Below are 16,621 nucleotides of genomic sequence, written 5' to 3'. Positions count from 1 at the left end.
AACGGCAGCCTTAGGGCTCTTGCTGCTCTTCAAAGGTGAAAGTGCCAAGTGGAGCCTAGGGACAGCTGGAGCCTCCCATGCTGACTCTGGGCTCCATGCGGAGCTACCGCTTTGAAACACTGTGCGGAGCCCGGCATCAGACTCCTCATGGCATTTCAAAACAGCAGTGCCCCATGGAGCCCAGGATCAGCTGGGGACTCCCCCACTGAGCCTGGGCTCCTGGAGTCCCCAGCTCGTCCTGGGTTGCACGCAGTGCTGCCCTTTGAAGTACCCCATCTCCCCCCCCCCATACTGCCTATTTCTGATATAGAGGCAACAAGGGGGAAAAGCAACTAGTCAACTACTCTGGTGACTATCCGATAAACGTTTGCTTATGGGATAGTCGACTAGTCGTTCACATCCAGCTGGGGTCTCCTCATCGCTCTAGCTAACTGCTCCTGCCTCACACGTCTCACCAGCCGCATGCTCAGAGCTGGGCAGGGCTTTCCCCACAGCCCTACCTAACTGCTCTTGCCCTGCACATCCCCAGAGAGAGAAGCTCCGCCTGCTGGTTGAGCAGGAGAAGAAGCAGCTGAAGGGACTGGACGAGGAACACACCATGGAGCTGAGCGAGTGGAAACAGCGGCTCGCTGCCCGCAAAGAAGTGAGCCTCCCAGAGCTGGGATTATCACATCAGCACCGGGAGAGGGGGAACAGCATTGCAAAGCCCTAGAAATCCAAAGGGGGGAGGTTCTAGGCCCCACTTCTCCTTCCCCACACCGTGCTGTAGCGGCACCAACTCTACTGCAGGGATATGGGGGAAGAAACTGACCTCATGGGCAGGCCAGCCTGGCTGTTGGGAGCTCTTAGGAGCGGTGGATGGCAGCTCTGGAGCTTGCTGTGCACACAGCACATCCCCAGGAGTGGGGCACAATCTACATAGAGCAGCACGCTCCTGGCCCTGCTCCAGGCACCCATCACAAGGCCCAGTCAACCATAGAAGCAGGTGTGGAGCCTTCACATGTCTGACACGTGCTGCTTTGAACCTGGGTCTCCAGCTGGGGCAAGGAAGGGCCTTGGCTGAAAGGCCGAGCAGGCTTCCCTGGGCAAGCGGCTCTAAGCTGCACTGCTGGTAACCCCTGACCCTTTCTTCTCATCTGCTCTAGATGCTGGAGGAAGAGCTGGCTCACAGGCACCCACTGCAGCTGAAGGGGCTACCCCAAGGCAGCGGACCAGGCAGCAGGATATCCCGGTTCTTCCACTTCCCACCCTGACAGCGCCCTTGGATCTCAGCGGGGACAGCCAGGGGGGGTCCTAGGCCTTCTCCCCAGGACCCGCTCGGCTCCTGCGAGCCAGAGCAGAGAAAGTGCCTGAGCAGACAGGAGAAGATCCCACCTATGGGTTTGACCAAGGTGCCATCAGGCAGAAAGGACATGCTGGGACCTGCTATGCGATACGGCCAGGGAGTCCTGGGGGTAGACTGCTGTTTCCAGTTGGACACTGTGAGGGGGAGCCACAGAGCTTGTTGGCCCAGAGCTCTATAGACTGATGCTCATGGCCCATAGTAGGAGCATCTCAGGCTGCTGGAAACAAAACCTGTCCTGGAGGGACATAGGACAGACTCTTGTGGGGAGGCTCAGCCATAGCTACTTTCTGTGTCCCCCTTCTGCCCAGCCCAGTATGTTCTGCTCCCTAAGCAGGAGCATAAATCCTTATGTGCTCGTGGCACTAGAAGGCCTCCCAGCAGGATTCACTGACTTCATTAGCACAGGAACACTTTGCATTTAAAGGGCAATCCAGGATCTACCTCAAACCCAACACCTGTGGCCCGCCTCCTTCTCCACTCCTGAGACCCCACCTCTTCTCACATCCTCACTCACTTTCACCAGGCTGGGGCAGGAGTTTGGGTGCAGGTTCTGGTCTTGGGCCAAGAGGTTGGGAGTATGGGAAAGGCCCCAGGCTGAGCTTGGGGCAGAGGGTTGGGGTGCAAGAGGGGACTCAGGGCTGGGAGGTCAGGATGCGTGCTCAGGCTGGGCACCACTTACCTCAGGTGGCTCCCAGACAGTGGTGCAACAGGGCAAAAGCAAGCTCACCCCTCTGGCCTTGCACTGCTCCCAAAAAGTGGAGGCTCCGTGTGCTGCCCTGTATCCACAGGCACTGCCCCTGCAACTCCCAGTGGCCACTAGCAGTCCAGGAATGGGGAACTGTGACCAATCTCCTTGTTTGGCTACAGCAGCCTCCAAGATTTATCCCGATTCCAGGAGACTTCCTGCTGGTTTCCCCTCTAATTTTTTCCATGTGCAGAATGAGTTTTGTTATTAAGGTAACATGTGGACGTGCACCATCAGTAGAAACCATTCATATATGGCAATTAAAAAAAAAAAAAAAGAGAGATAATTACTCCAGCCATGACAGGTTAGGCATTTTTTAACTCACTACTCAGAGAATTAAAATTTAAGCACAAGAGAAATAAAAGTTATGAAATTCACAGGCCAGTCAAAACCCTACAAACACTTTGAAAGTAGGTGAGTGTGAAAGACAGGGTATGTGAGAGACAGCGTACATAAAAGTATAGAATGACAGATGCGCATCACTCCTTTAAATATTCTGAGCAGTCAGACATAAGAGCTGCTGCCAGCAAGCTCCTCCATCCCGAGCCATCGTATTCCCCTTATCTCTGCAGAGATGGAGTACAGAAGTGGAGGAAGGGGGACACCAGGACATCCATGCTCCCCTCTTCTCCCTCACACAGCAAGCAGGAGGCTCCTGTGGGGCAGCCAAAGCAGAGGGCAAGTACAGCATGACAGTAGGTGAGGGGCAGCTGAAATGCTTGCATTTGATAGTTTCATGGCCAAATCAGTCAGGATCACCTGTCAGAGGCTCCAGGATCTACTGGGTGGTCAACTTAGAGAAACTTATGAGGGCAAAATCCAGGCCTCGGATTCTAATTCAAGGTGTGCAGTCCATTGGCCACAAGAGGGATTATTCGGGCCACTGACAAAAGCACATTAACCTACAGGCAGAATTGCAGGGAGCACCCATGGAGGAGCTAACTTAACGAGCTATTGTGCTGTACCAAACCACCATGAATTGACTCCTTTGGCAGGAGTGGAGTAAAACCAAACTACAAATCTCATATTTCATTGTCTTAATATAGCAAGAAACATGCATTTATACCAGTTTGAAGGGAGAGATTGTGGGTCTTAGCAAAGTGGCTGTAGTGACACTGGATCTCCATGATGGGGCTGGTATATTTCCCCAATTGGTGTGGAAGGCACTGTGGTTACTGAAGCAAACTTTTCTTCCAACACAAGCCACAGAAAAAGGGTGACATTAAAGCAGCTGAGACCTTCTTCCGGGCAGAGTAAGAATGTTCCTTCTTTCACGCCTTGACCCATACATTTTCCAAGCGACTTTGCAAGGCTGCCTTAGAAAGATCAAAAACTAGGGGAAACATTTCCAAAAGGTCATAAGCAACTACAGTGTTTCAGTTCCGATGAAACAGACCCTGATCCTCCCAGTACTCCTGTTACAATCCACACAGCTTGCTCTGCACCAGTATCCTCATGCTGAATTCCACTTGCTGGCAGGCTTTCTTGTTGCTTCTCAGCCACAGCTACGGAAGTTGGGGAAGAGAACCAAAGGCAATTGCTCCCCCAGGGCTCTTTGCTGGGGACACCACAGGAATGCAGAGAGAGAAGGGAACTTAACACTCTCAAATGGGGCTCAGGAAAAGGGTCACCGTTGGTACTTGCATGGTATCAGTCTTTTCCAAATCATAGAACATGGCAGAGACCTGAGTGAAATAGTCTTCATGATAATTTCACTATGTACGGTTTCATGAGCCAGAGGAGCATGGGGTAGGCTGGGTCTCCAAGGATGACTATTGGCATTTCAACATCTCCAATGATTTTCCGGTGTGGGTAGAAAGTTCTGTCTTGCAGCTTTCTGAAGAGGAAGATGTTCCTAAAGATGCACGCATCATGGACTTTTCCCAAGCAGTCCACTTTTATGTTAGTGAAATGGCCTTTATGATCCACCACTGCCTGCAGCACCACTGGGAAGCACCCCTTGTGGTTTATGTACTATTTATTTGGCAAGGTGACCAGGATGATGCACCATGGAATTCTACAGCTCAGTGGTGGCACCATTTGCTGTTTACTCCAGTTTTGAAAACGGGCAGAAGAATTAGTGTCAAGTCTGTCAATGCAGCCTCTTCAGGCACCCTAGGTCTTGTGCCAGAGGTGCAGGAGGGCATTCGCAGTCCCATGCTGCAGCATTCACACTGTTTTACTCTTCTCTGCTTTAGCACCTCCCAGCCCTGAGAATTCTATAAGGGAGATGTGGTAGGTTTGATTCTACCCTGGGGAAACCCTCTCTCCCCCACCCTCGTGAAAGCAGAACCCCTCAGATCTGAACCAATGCTGCAGCAGTTTATTTTTTTTAAAAAAGAAGTCTCTGTACAAAATATGTAAAATCATTTCAGAGAGAACGCAGGCAAGGGGGTGAAGCCTCATCTGTACAGGAGAGCTCAGCAGTGTTCACACCCAGAGATGGGTGATACTGGGGAGTTCCTTGCTGAAGCAGTGGCTCTGGCAAGCACCAGAAATCTGTGGGTCACTATTACAGGGGACCCCACCTAACAAAGCAAGGGAGAAGGGTGATAGTTCAAAGAGGTCTTCCGCTCCCCTGGAGGCCAAAGAGCAGCAATCCCATCTGCCTGAGTGACCTTACAAGCTCAGGTTGAAGAGGCAGGTGTCCATGATTTGCACGAGGGGTTGAGAAAGCCAATTGATATTGCTGGCCGGGGAGAGAAACCTCTGAGTGATGAGACCCAGTCGTGTCACTTGCTGGAGCAAATGGCCAGTCTCATGGTGGGATGAAAAGCAGCCAGCTCTGCCCACGGTAGGTCAATCCCCTTGCTTCACAAGGACGTCAGACAGGTCCTCCACCCCCTCCAGCTTCAGATTCTGAAAAGAGTAGGAAAGATTCTACAAGCCAGACTCTTTCCATCAGCACCCAAGCACCATGACAGCATCCCACAGGTACACTGTAACCCACCAGTCACAGGGCTCAGGCCAGGGTCAGCAGTAGCTAGACCGACTTCCAGCTTTGTCCCTAAAATGGTTCCAGGCAGCTCAGGATGGCTCTTGAGCCACTACCCAGGAGCCAACTTGCCTATTTCTTATCTGCACTCAGGGAACGGAACTAAAACCCAGAACTGATGTTCAGAGGGAAGCTCGGGGTCTGATTTCAGAGGTGAAAAGCTAAATTCAAGCTGTAAATTGTGGCCAGTGTGTTTGCTGCTGGATGAATAGCCACTTCCAAGAGAATGCAGGAGTAAGCAGAGAGACTTATACAAGGACTCACAGAAGGGACTGATCAGCAAAGAAAGCTACAGCTGGGAGGCTAGAAAGCATAGGGATGAGAGAGGGTTCAAAAAGTCAAGCTGAGTTACCTCTTGCAAAGGAAATTTAAATAGCAAGAAAAGGTATCTGGCCATAGAAACAAACAGAATGAGAAAAAAAGTGGGGTTACTATGAAGCAGCAGAGGGGTGAAGATCTGGAACAGCCTGCCAAGGGGAGCAGTGGGGGCAAAAACCTACCTGGCTTTGAGCTTGAACGTGGCTTTGAGACTTACGGCAGGACAGGATGGTGGGACTGCCTCTAATGGCATGGCGCTGACCTGGGACTGCTAACAGCAAATATCTCCAGTCGCCGGAGATGGGACACTAGGGGTGTGTCTAGACTACATGCCTCCGTCGATGGAGGCATGTAGATTAGCCAGATCGGCAGAGGGAAATGAAGCCGCGATTAAAATAATCGCGGCTTCATTTAAATTTAAATGGCTGCCCCGCTCTGCTGATCAGCTATTTGTCGGCATATCGGGGCAGTCTGGACCCGCCGCGCCGACAAAGAAGCCTTTCTTGATCGGCACAGGTAAGCCTGGTTTCACGAGGCATACCCGTGCCGATCAAGAAAGGCTTCTTTGTTGGTGCGGCGCGTCCAGACTGCCCCGATCTGCCGACAAACAGCTGATCGGCAAAGCGGGGCAGCCATTTAAATTTAAATGAAGCCGTGATTATTTTAATCACGGCTTCATTTCCCTCTGCCGATCTGGCTAATCTACATGCCTCCGTCGACGGAGGCATGTAGTTTAGACGTACCCTAGGTGGGGAGGGTGCTGAGTCACTGAAGAGGATTCTTTCCTGGGTATGTGCCAGGTGGGTCTTTCAAACCCAGCACCCCACCCTCTTTCACTGACTGCTGCCTGTAGACCCCATTGATTCATGGGAATTGCTCGGAAATGCACTCACATACAGCACTCACCTTTTCATTTGCCAAGTGCAAGAGGCAGGCAAACGCCAGTGGCACCGAGAGGTTCTGAGCCATCATGGAAGGCAGCCTGCAAAACAGCCAAGGGAATGAAGGTGGTTATACAGACAGCTGCAGGCTTCGCTGAAAATACCACCGATGGAGCACACTGGTTAAGTATGGACAGATCCTTCATTGGTCTCCAGCTTTTCCAATTTCTCAATAAAGGAGCCCAAAATCTGTCTCCCCCGAAGGGAAGTGCTCACAAACCCGGCTCAGGCCTGAAGCTACTTCACACTGGTCTCAGCAAAGCAGCCTAAATGGTGCCTGGGCTGAAGGGTAATCGGCATTCAGCAACCAGAACTTCAGCCCAAGCGGTTCTGACACGCAGCAACTAGGAGAGCCTCTCATTACAGCCAAGACAGGCAGCGCTGGCCACACAACCAAGAGGCACCGCAGCTGGCTTGGGCTCAGGGCTATAAAATGCCAGTATAGACCTATGAACTCAGCCCAAGCTCTGGGATCTGGCAGGGGGAGGGTCCCAGAACCCAGGGTCCCGTCTGTGCCTGAGCTGACACAGGGCAGCTGTTGGTGTTGCACTGTAATTCAGGCACACCCTCAGCAGCCAATTGCTTCAGACTGACACCCCTGGTTAAAAGCCAAGACTGACATTATCCCACAACAGGACAAGATGGGTAGTTGTGGGCAAACCATGGCCCTCGGTCCACATCCAGACAATCAGCCATTTTTATCCATTCCTCAAGCTCCTACTAGAGCCTGGGGTCGGAGGCTTGCCTCGCCCCACACGGCTCCTGGAAGCAGGAGCACATTTCCTCTCCAACTCTTATGTGTAGGCACAGCCAGAGGCTGCGTGTGCTGCCCCCACAACTCCCATTGGCTAGGAACCACAGCCAAAGGGAACTGCAGGAGTGTGCCTCCGGACGGGGCAGTGCACGGAGCTGCCCAGCCATGCCTAAGCATAGGGGCTGGCTGGAGGGGGGACGTGCATCTGGGAGCTGCTTGAGGAGGTAAGCACCACCAGAGCCTGCAACCTGACCTCCTCCTGTGCCCAATCACCCTACCAGAACCCTGATCCCCCCCTCCTACCCTCCAAGGCCAGGCCCAGGCCCTCTCAGTCCCAGCCCAGGGCCCCTTCCTGAACTCCAAACCCCTCATCCCCAACCCCACTGTGGAGCCTGTGCCCCCAGCTGGAGCCCTACTCCCCTTCTCACAGCCCATCCCCAATTTCATGAGCATTCATGGTCCACAATACAATTTCCATACTCTGACATGGCCCTCAGGTCAGAAAGTTTGTCCACCTCTGCTCTAGAGGCTTCTAGCAGCATCACATCTGAGTCAGCCACCAGCAGCCGTGGCCCAGCCCCTGTAAGGGTCTTGGCCCCACATACCTGTGAAGCAGATCCTTTGTGATGCCACTGAAAACCTTCTCGCCTGCTACTGTTGCAGAGTGAGTCTTCTTCTCTGCCTCTTCATTCTGCTTCAGCAAGGGGAGAAAAGGCGGGTCATATTCAGGCACAGGCAGGTCCAGCAATCGGGTGCTCTCTGAGACTACGCCAGGAAAGCCTCCAGGTCTTTTGTTTTCCCAAATATGAGCAGGCACAAGATGCATCAAGGAGGAGACTCACAGCAGCACCAGACTTGAACTTCTCTCCCCGTCAGTGCAGGAAGGGACAGCTCCTTTTGAAGGGAGCCAGCCCCTCTCCTAAGGCTGCCAGGGACAGTCTAGCCCTCAAGGGGCCATGGGCATTGATCTGCAGCCCTCCCAAGCCCACCTCAGCATGAGAGAAAGGGACCAAAGCCAAGAGCATGTCCTTGGAGCTCCTACACCTGAAGACAATTCTGCCAGTGCTAGATGGGTTGCACTCAATGGACTGCTTCATCCAACGTTCAAGATCCACCAGGGAGGTAACTGGCTCTGTGGACGTGGGAAAGTCAGTGGATGTGATATACCTTGACTTTAGCAAGGCTTTTGATACGGTCTCCCACAATATACTTGCCAGCAAGTTAAGGGAATGTGGATTGGATAAATGGACGGTAAGATGGATAGAAAGATGGCTAGAAGGCCGGGCCCAGTGGGTAGTGATCAACGGCTTGATGTCAGGATGGCGGTCGGTTTCTAGCGGAGTGCCCCAAGGTTCGGTTCTAGGACCAGTTTTGTTCAATATCTTTATTAATGACCTGGATGAGGGGATGGATTGCACCCTCAGCAAGTTTGCGGATGACACTAAGCTAGGGGGAGAGGTAGATACGCTGGAGGGCAGAGATAGGGTCCAGAGTGACTTAGACAAATTGGAGGATTAGGCCACAAGAAATCTGATGAGGTTCAACAAGGACAAGTGTAGAGTCCTGCACTTGGGACGGAAGAATCTCAAGCATAGCTACAAGTTGGGGACCAACCAGTTAACTAGCAGTTCTGCAGAAAAGGACCTGGAGGTTACAGTGGATGAGAAGCTGGATATGAGTCGACAGGGAGCCCTTGTAGCCAAGAAGGCTAATGGCATATTAGGTTGCATTAAGAGGAACACTGCCAGCAGATCCAGAGATGTCATCATTTCCCTTTATTTGGCTTTGGTGAGGCCACATCTGGAGTATTGTGTCCAGTTCTGGGCCCCCCACTACAAAAAGGATGTGGACGCATTGGAGAGGGTCCAGTGGAGGGCAACCAAAATGATTAGGGGGCTGGAGCATATGACTTATGAGGAGAGGCTGAGGGACTTGGGTCTGTTTAGTCTGCAGAAGCGAAGAGTGAGGGGGGATTTGATTGCAGCCTTCAACTTCCTGAAGGGAAGAGAGGATGGAGAGAGGCTGTTCTCAGTAGTGACAGATGGCAGAACAAGGAGCAATGGCCTCAAGTTGTGGTGGGAGAGGTCCGGGTTGGATATTAGGAAAAACTTTCACTAGGAGAGTGGTGAAGCACTGGAATGGGTTACCTAGGGAAGTAGTGGAATCTCCATCCCTAGAGGTGTTTAAGTCTCGGCTTGACAAAGCCCTGGCCGGGTTGATTTAGTTGGGATTGGTCCTGCCTAGAGCAGGGGGCTGGACTTGATGACCTCCTGAGGTCTCTTCCAGCTCTATGGTTCTATGATTCTAAGGTGACTCCTAGAAGCAGCAGAGATCCCTTGGCTACAAATGCAGGGGACTAAGTCAGCTAGGGCACTAAGATGCAGAGGGCAGCCTGAGATTGGGATGTCAGGTTGGTTTACACAGGGGTGAGTGGATGGATGGTGGCTTTGGGTTCTCTTTGCACTCACCTCTGCCCCCACCTGTTCCTTCTGCACATCAGTCAGGAGATCCCACATGGTCCGCTTTAGCCTCTTCATATCCATCTTTTTGGCCATCTTTGCATAATGTATTTCTATCTTATTGACCTGAAGACAGAGATGCAAGGTGAGAAGGGTGGTGCGGAGCAAAGAAAACAGCTGTTGCCCCAAACAAGTGGAAATGTATCCATTTGACTAAAGAGCTGAGCCCAGCAGGGTCCCCTCTCTGGTCGATTTGAATCCTAGAATACTAGGACTGGAAGGGACCTCGAGAGGTCATTGAGTCCAGTCCACTGCCCTCATGGCAGGACCCAGTAGCCCATCCCTGATAGATGTCTATCTAACCTGCTCTTAAATATCTCCAGAGATGGAGAATCCACAACCTCCCTAGGCAACTTATTCCAGTGTTTGACCACCCTGACAGGATACCTGCTCCATCTCACAGCTTTCCTCCCAGGGACTGAGCCCCCTTCAGATGAGTTACCCTCTCCTGCACTGACTGCTAGTGTGCTATGGGGAGCAACACAGGGCTCCCCTGCTCTCCGGGGGCCACAGCCCGGACAGGACTGGCCCTGATGGCGCTTGGCCACATACCTGAAGGGACTGCACATGCAGCGCACCAGTTCTTACCTTCTGGGGCTCAGCAACAAGGTTGGCCTCGCCGTACGTCATGATGTCAGCCACAAGCGCCCCGCTGAGCTCACCGTATGGATCCACCCCCCCGACAGTCACCTCAAAGGTTCCACCCTGGCCCACACAGTCCATGGGATCATCGTCGTCATCACTGGCAGCAGCCTAAGCAGATTTTGCAGAGAGAGGCCTCATGCAGCTGCTGGAGCCCATGTCCTTCCTGCACTCGCACACCCCTCAAATATCCCCAGCACGGTGCATTTCCCGTGACTGAACAAATGGTCTGAGAGGGCCCTGAAACAAGTCCATGAAGCTCTGAAAGAGCCAAAGCAGAGCACTTGGACCAGGATCCTGAAAACCAGCTGAGATGCCGCTGGAGGCCTTGGAGGATGTGACAGTGGCGCTGCAGGCTGGGCAAGGGGTTGCACACTGGAGATGGCCCAGAGGGTGAAAGTCCGGCCCAGGGTTTCAGCAGGTGGAGGGGACAGATTTGCAGACCCAGGAGCTGGCAAGTTCGTGTCAGCATGAGTCCAAGGTTAGTAAGTGTGGAGGGGTAGAGTTAGTCATGAAGACGCTCCTATGGGCCAAGAAAACTTACAGCTGCATTATAGGCCAGTCAACAGCCATTCCACCAGTGGGCTTTTCTAGTGCTGGCTCAAGGACTGCAGGGACCACATGGGAATGAGTGGAAGCAGGCAGGGCAGCAAGACACGGGGTCTGAGCAGTGCGGCAGGCCACCCTACCAGCTGGGGCAGGCGGGATAAAGGGCCTACCCGTGGTAAGGTGGACAGGACAGCCCACATCTGAGTGCCCCACCTACCTTCAGTGCAGGACAGAAGTCGGAGGTGTCATTGGGGTTGTTGTAATCATACTCGCCAATCTCATCCTCTTGCTCAGCAGGGTTGCTCTGCACAGCTCTCCTCCACAGCTGCAGGGACAAGGCCAGAGTGAGGAGAGGACACACAGACCCTGGCCGCTGCACAGAACAACTGGCCACATCCCCTTCCTCCTAGGCCCGCCCCAGCCCTCCTCCGCTTTACCCTCCCCTCCTGCTTGTGCACAGGGTGAGGAGCATAACACATCCGATACCAACAAGTCAGGTAAGGCCAGATAAACTGAGCACCTCCTTGGTGACCTGTCTCCTGCTGGAGGATGCTCGGTGATTGCACAATACGAGTCCCTCTGCCTACAGCACATTGGCCAGGCAGAGAACACAATGAGGTCAGGAACTCTACCTTGACAGCTGGTTTGAGGGAGAGCTGGATGATGCTGTCAGGGTCATAGTGGAAGTCTTCAGGGAGCGTGGTGCCCTTCTTGTTCTGGTTGTCCAGAGTTGATTTGGCCAGAGTTGTAGCTGCCTGTTGAAGGTCAGCACTGTATTACATAAGATCACCTGCCAACCTGACGGCTGGGCCTAGACTAATCATCTCCAGCCTACACACTGGGGAGCCATTTCAAAGAACCCCTTTGCTTGCCAGGGCACAGCAGCTGCAAGGTCCATGGTGCATTGGAGCTAGCACACTAAAAATTCTGCAGTGGGTCCTCAGAGCTTCATGTGGCACAGCAAGTGGGGGATAGCAGCAGAGAGTATGTGGGCCTAGCACTATGGTAACTCAAGAGGCTTGAGCTATGGGTCTCATCTCACAAGTAATGATGGAAAAGAGACCCTATTTACTCAACAGATCTGCCCCATTCTCTCTGAAGCCAGAATCAAGCAACCGGTTAGGAGGGGAAAAGAACATAAGAACAGACTGGGTCAGACCAAAGGTCCATCCAGCCCCAGTGTCCTGTCTTCCCACAGTGGCCAATGCCAGGTGCCCTAGAGGGAATGAACAGAACAGGGAATCAGTGAGTGATCCCTCCCCTCTCACCCATTCCCAGCTTGACTAACAGAGGCTAGGACCACCATTCCCCAATTCCAGCTGGGACGGGGCACAGGGGGTAAAGGCTCAGCAGCATCAGGGCTGAGAAGGGGCACACATGGAAACAGACTCTGTCAGCAGGGAGACCTATGGCCGGGCTTGCTTGGAACAAACCCCAATAAACATGGCATCGCCTGCACTTCGGAGTGCTGATCCTTCGTCGTCTGTCTTTGACAAGAACTGGGGGGGAAGGCCGCTAACAGTTTGTATTAAAGAGACTCCTAATGTCCTGGAGAAGGGAGCAGCAAACAGACAGGTCCTCTTGACAACTCAGTACATACCCTAGTCTTACGGAAATGCATCTCAAAGTCAATATCCTCATCAAAGTTGAGTTCAAAGTCTTTCTTTGTGTTCTTCTTCCTGCCAACCTTCTCAGAGGCCACGTCTGCTGCAGAAAGCGGGGTGAGAGTCAGCGTTAGACCTTTTGGGGAAGAGAACAAAGTGCTGCTGCGCTTACTTCTCAGCATTCCTGGCCTACTTGGAAAGCTCCTCAGAACACCTCACCCAGATACTCCTGAGCTAAAGGAAAGGAAGATGGGATATGCTCTGCCTTCACACAGCACAGCTTTCCTGGGAGCTACCAGAGGTACTGGAGTTTTCATTCTAGGGCTGCTTGTTTTCCTAAAGAAGCACAAGCAGAAAATGCAAATGAGTTTTGTGGTGTTGGAGGGAGGTTGCAGGCTGAACAAGGATAGATGCTGTACTAGGAGAGTGCCTAGATACATATTGCCTCTCACTCCATACCTACCTAGAAAGAATTCCTCTTAACTGGCTGCAAAACAACTGGAGAGCAAAGCACGGAGGATCCCTACCCAGCTATTCACAATTCAGTGGCTCTAGACATACTCAAAGCGTATAGCAATTGGATCCACTTTCTGAACTGCATCCACTAAATACATACGTTTATGGAGAGGCTTAAAACGCCAGTGCTCAGGGCCGGCCCACATTGACATGGTGCGAGGGCTGAAGTAGGAATACTCTCCAGGGTTCACAGAGAGATGGAGGCACATGGTCCCGATGTCTCCCTCCACAAGGGGAATCTCGTCCTTTCTAGAAAGAGCATCCCCCACAAGTCAGTTATAACCTGTGCAAGCTTTGCATTCAAAAAGCCCCCACCACACACCACAGGAGCCCAGAGGGTGCTTGCTTCACTGTTGGATGACATCAGCCCTGCTCAGATGCTTGTCATTTTCCCCTCCAGTGGTTAGTCTGCAAAAACCACAGACAACTCTTGGGCTCAAGCAAGGGGGAGCAGGGGCCTCTAATCCCTACATCTCTTCTTCACTAGAGCCCATGCCGTTTGTTATAGAGGCACACACACAAAGTATTACAAGTTAGCTTACTTGCCAACAGAGTTCTGGGAAGCAGATGGTGACTGGCTATCTTGCTCCCTAAAGGAGGTACCAGAGAAGCAACTGGATAAGGGTGATTTCCTGAGTTATTCCTTTTTGTCTCATCCCATCCCAGCAAGTGGTGGGAAGGAGTTTTACTTTCCTCCTTCTGAAGTCCACAGGGGGTAAAGCTAGCTGTTCTGGCTCTAGCCAAAGGAACAGTCTGGGTACCTTACAGTCCCTGCCACATGTTTGGGGCTGTCAGCTTCCAGCTACAAAAGCTTTTCAGGACACAGCGGTCAAATGGTTGGTGCAGGGCAAGGATGCCAGTCCTTTCAGAGATGCTTTACACAGGGCCAGGGACTGGTGGTCAACAGACTGAAGCGTCTTGAATTGAAGTAACAAATACTTTGGTGTGACACAGACAAGTTCTAACCAAAGATGGAGGTTCACTGACATAGCTCAACATGAATATCTTCTGCAAGGAGGGTCCCAGTGATTCATAATAGGAATGGTCAGTATTGGGGAATGGGAGAAATGTAACACCATTTTAATTGCATGTAAAGCCCTTTGCAGCCTAAAGAAACCCTTCAGAGAGCTATGTAGCTTATTTTTAACCTGGATAACATACTGGATGGATGCTGGCTAGTTTTCTGTGATAAGAACATAAGAAAGGCCAAACTGGGTCAGACCAAAGGTCCATATAGCCCAGTATCCTGCTTTCCCACAGTGGCCACTGACAAATGCCTCGGGGGAATGATCAGGGATCCTTCTCCTGTCACCCATTCCCAGCTTCTGGCAAACAGAAGCTAAGGACTCCATCTCTGCCCATCCTGGCTAACAGCCATTAAAGGATCTATCCTCCATGAATTTATCTAGTTCTTTTTTAAACCCTGTTAAAGTCCTGGTCTTCACAACACTCTCAGGCAAGGAGCTCCACAAGTTGACTGTGTTATGTGAAAAAGGAGAAATTGGATGGGGTCCAGAGAAGAGCAACAAGAATGATTAAAGGTCTAGAGAACATGACCTATGAAGGAAGGCTGAAGGAATTGGGTTTGTTTAGTTTAGAAAAGAGAAGATTGAGGGAGGACATGATAGCAGTTTTCAGGTATCTAAAAGGGTGTCATAAGGAGGAGGGAGAAAACTTGTACATCTTGGCCTCTGAGGATAGAACAAGCAATGGGCTTAAACTGCAGCAAGGGAGGTTTAGGTTGGACATTAGGAAAAAGTTCCTAACTGTCAGGGTGGTCAAACACTGGAATAAATTGCCCAGGGAGGTTGTGGAATTTCCATTTCTGGAGATATTGAAGAGTAGGGACTGCACTCGATGACCTCTCAAGGTCCCTTCCAGTCCTAGTATTCTATGATTCTAAGTTGGACCTCCCTGATCTGGTATCCTCAGGACCTTAGCGGTCCCAATGGAGGGAATTTGCCAGACCAGGGAAGGTCCCCTATCATCAGCCCCCTCAGCCTGCTGCCACTCCTCACCGCCAGCAAAAAAGTCCAGGAAAAGTATCAGGAAACCTATAAGCAAGACAATGCTGTATGGCATGGCAATCCTGAGCTGGAAGCTGTTGCTCAATTGCAAACCCCAGCTGAGTGCCATAGCCCTAGAGACCAAAGCAACGTACCTCATGTTCTCACGCACCATCCTGCGGGCTTCCAGCTTTTCTGAGAATTCTCCAAGATCCTCTGCTACTGTCCTATCTGGCATGTCTGCATCAAAGTCATCGTCTACTAGAGCGTCAGCCAAGTCTACAGGGTCACAATCCACCTCAGTGTTGATATCAAACACGTGGTCGCTTTTCTTAAATTTATCCAGCAGAGCAGATGCTGACTGCAGAAAGAGCAACAAAGGGTTCAATCCAAACCCTGGGCCTCCAGGGCAAAACAAGCACCTACCAACAGCTTTAACACGTGCCCCAGAATATAAACCACAGTACTTGGAGACAGTGGACCAACCAAACACATCAAGGAGATTGGTTATCCAGAGAATGGTCACTTCAGAGAATCCCACATTCAAGCTACATTTAGACTATAGGGGTTTGGGGGATACCATAGGTATCCCACAAAAACCCCAGTGTCCAAGGAACACATTTTGCTCTTCTGCTTTTTTTGAGGAAGAGTAAATGCACTCTTTCGGGGAGCACTGTATACCTCATTTCACGAGGCACAAAGGCTCCACCAAAACAGGAGGATTTTCCGCCATTTGGCCCCATCTAGACGGGGCCAAATGGCAGAAAAGTCTCTTCTCGGAAAAAAAAACAAAAACACGGAAAAAGCTATGCAATATGCGGAGTGCATTGTGTGTAGCTTTTTCCACAAAAACATCGCAGTCTAGACCTAGTCACAGATAACCTGCTCAGCCATGGAGCCTCCAGCCTGCAGATTAGATGCTATAGGACAGTGGGCTCCAACCTTTTTACACCCAAGATCACTTTTTAAATCTCCGAACAGGCGAAGATCTATCGCCCCGCCCCTTTCTTGAAGCCCCGCCCTCTCTATTCTCCTCCTGTCCATCATTTGCTATCCCCAGGCCTTATTTACATACTCTGATAAACAGTTCATTTTTAAATTATGCGATGTATAAAATTAAAATCAGGTGTTTATAGTTATGAAATAAATGGTCTGTTTTTTATTCATGCCATTTAAATCTAAAATGAAGCATTTAAAATTATACATTTTGTGGGGACAGAGTTCTGTGGCTGGGGGCAGGGAACAGGGTGCTGGGAGGGCAGAGGACAGGATTCTGTAGCAGGGGACAGGGTGCCAGTGGGGACAGGAATAGGGACAGAGTTCTGTAGCTGGGGACAGGAGAATGGGGACAGAATTCTGTGGCTGGGAACAGAGTTCGGGGGGTGGGGGACCGGGGAGTGGGGGACCGAATTCTGTGGCTGGGGACCGGGGGACAGAGTTCGGGGAGTGGGGGACAGGAGAGTGGGGACAGAGTTCTGTGGCTGGGGAGTGGGGTGCCAGTGGAGGCAGAGTCCCCTGTATCTGCCTCCTCCCAGGATTCCTCCGCCCCCACAGGGAAACCAGCGCGCGCCTCCCCTGGGGCCGACCCCCCCGGCACAGGGAAACCCCGCGCGCGCGCCTTCCCCCGGGGGTGACTCACCCCTCCCGTGCGGTGCAGGGAGCCGATGCTCCCTCCCGCAGTACACCC

The 16,621-nt window shown here is 51.8% G+C and overlaps 2 protein-coding genes and 1 long non-coding RNA gene across 9 annotated transcripts in view; 2 read left to right on the top strand and 1 right to left on the bottom strand.

Moving 5' to 3' along the window:
* LOC102452579 (uncharacterized) overlaps positions 1–2,548 on the top strand; it is a 30,144-nt gene extending 27,596 nt beyond the window's left edge. Inside the window, exons 17-18 of the mRNA XM_075911053.2 lie at positions 530–643; positions 1,146–2,548. Of these exons, the coding sequence (XP_075767168.2) occupies positions 530–643; positions 1,146–1,253 (222 nt within the window). The 3' untranslated portion in view covers positions 1,254–2,548. The remainder of the gene's footprint in view (positions 1–529; positions 644–1,145) is intronic.
* The window catches only part of NCAPH (non-SMC condensin I complex subunit H), a 33,107-nt gene continuing 18,862 nt past the window's right edge, over positions 2,377–16,621 (bottom strand). For 3 of the 7 annotated variants that reach the window (XM_089773844.1, XM_089773843.1, XM_089773845.1), the window contains exons 9-18: positions 15,090–15,295; positions 13,029–13,177; positions 12,409–12,515; positions 11,441–11,563; positions 11,026–11,133; positions 10,206–10,370; positions 9,567–9,683; positions 7,704–7,789; positions 6,310–6,385; positions 2,377–4,309 (exon numbers count right to left, since the gene is read on the bottom strand). In XM_089773844.1, coding sequence (XP_089629970.1) covers positions 4,115–4,309; positions 6,310–6,385; positions 7,704–7,789; positions 9,567–9,683; positions 10,206–10,370; positions 11,026–11,133; positions 11,441–11,563; positions 12,409–12,515; positions 13,029–13,177; positions 15,090–15,295 — 1,332 coding nt within the window. In that variant the 3' untranslated portion in view covers positions 2,377–4,114. Of the gene's footprint in view, positions 4,310–4,391; positions 4,950–4,982; positions 5,712–6,309; positions 6,386–7,703; positions 7,790–9,566; positions 9,684–10,205; positions 10,371–11,025; positions 11,134–11,440; positions 11,564–12,408; positions 12,516–13,028; positions 13,178–15,089; positions 15,296–16,621 lie in introns of those variants that run through there. The other 4 variants (XM_089773846.1, XM_089773847.1, XM_006128947.4 and 1 more) reach the window with 4 other exon arrangements.
* Positions 6,379–15,276, top strand: LOC149521327 (uncharacterized). The gene is made up of 2 exons (XR_016348017.1): positions 6,379–6,594; positions 6,696–15,276. It is a non-coding gene; the product is annotated as an uncharacterized LOC149521327 (long non-coding RNA).

The sequence above is a fragment of the Pelodiscus sinensis genome, chromosome 28 (assembly GCF_052426305.1).
Source record: "Pelodiscus sinensis isolate ZL-2025 chromosome 28, ASM5242630v1, whole genome shotgun sequence".
Classification (NCBI taxonomy): Eukaryota; Metazoa; Chordata; order Testudines; family Trionychidae; genus Pelodiscus; species Pelodiscus sinensis.
This window is presented reverse-complemented; position numbering and strand designations above follow the sequence as displayed.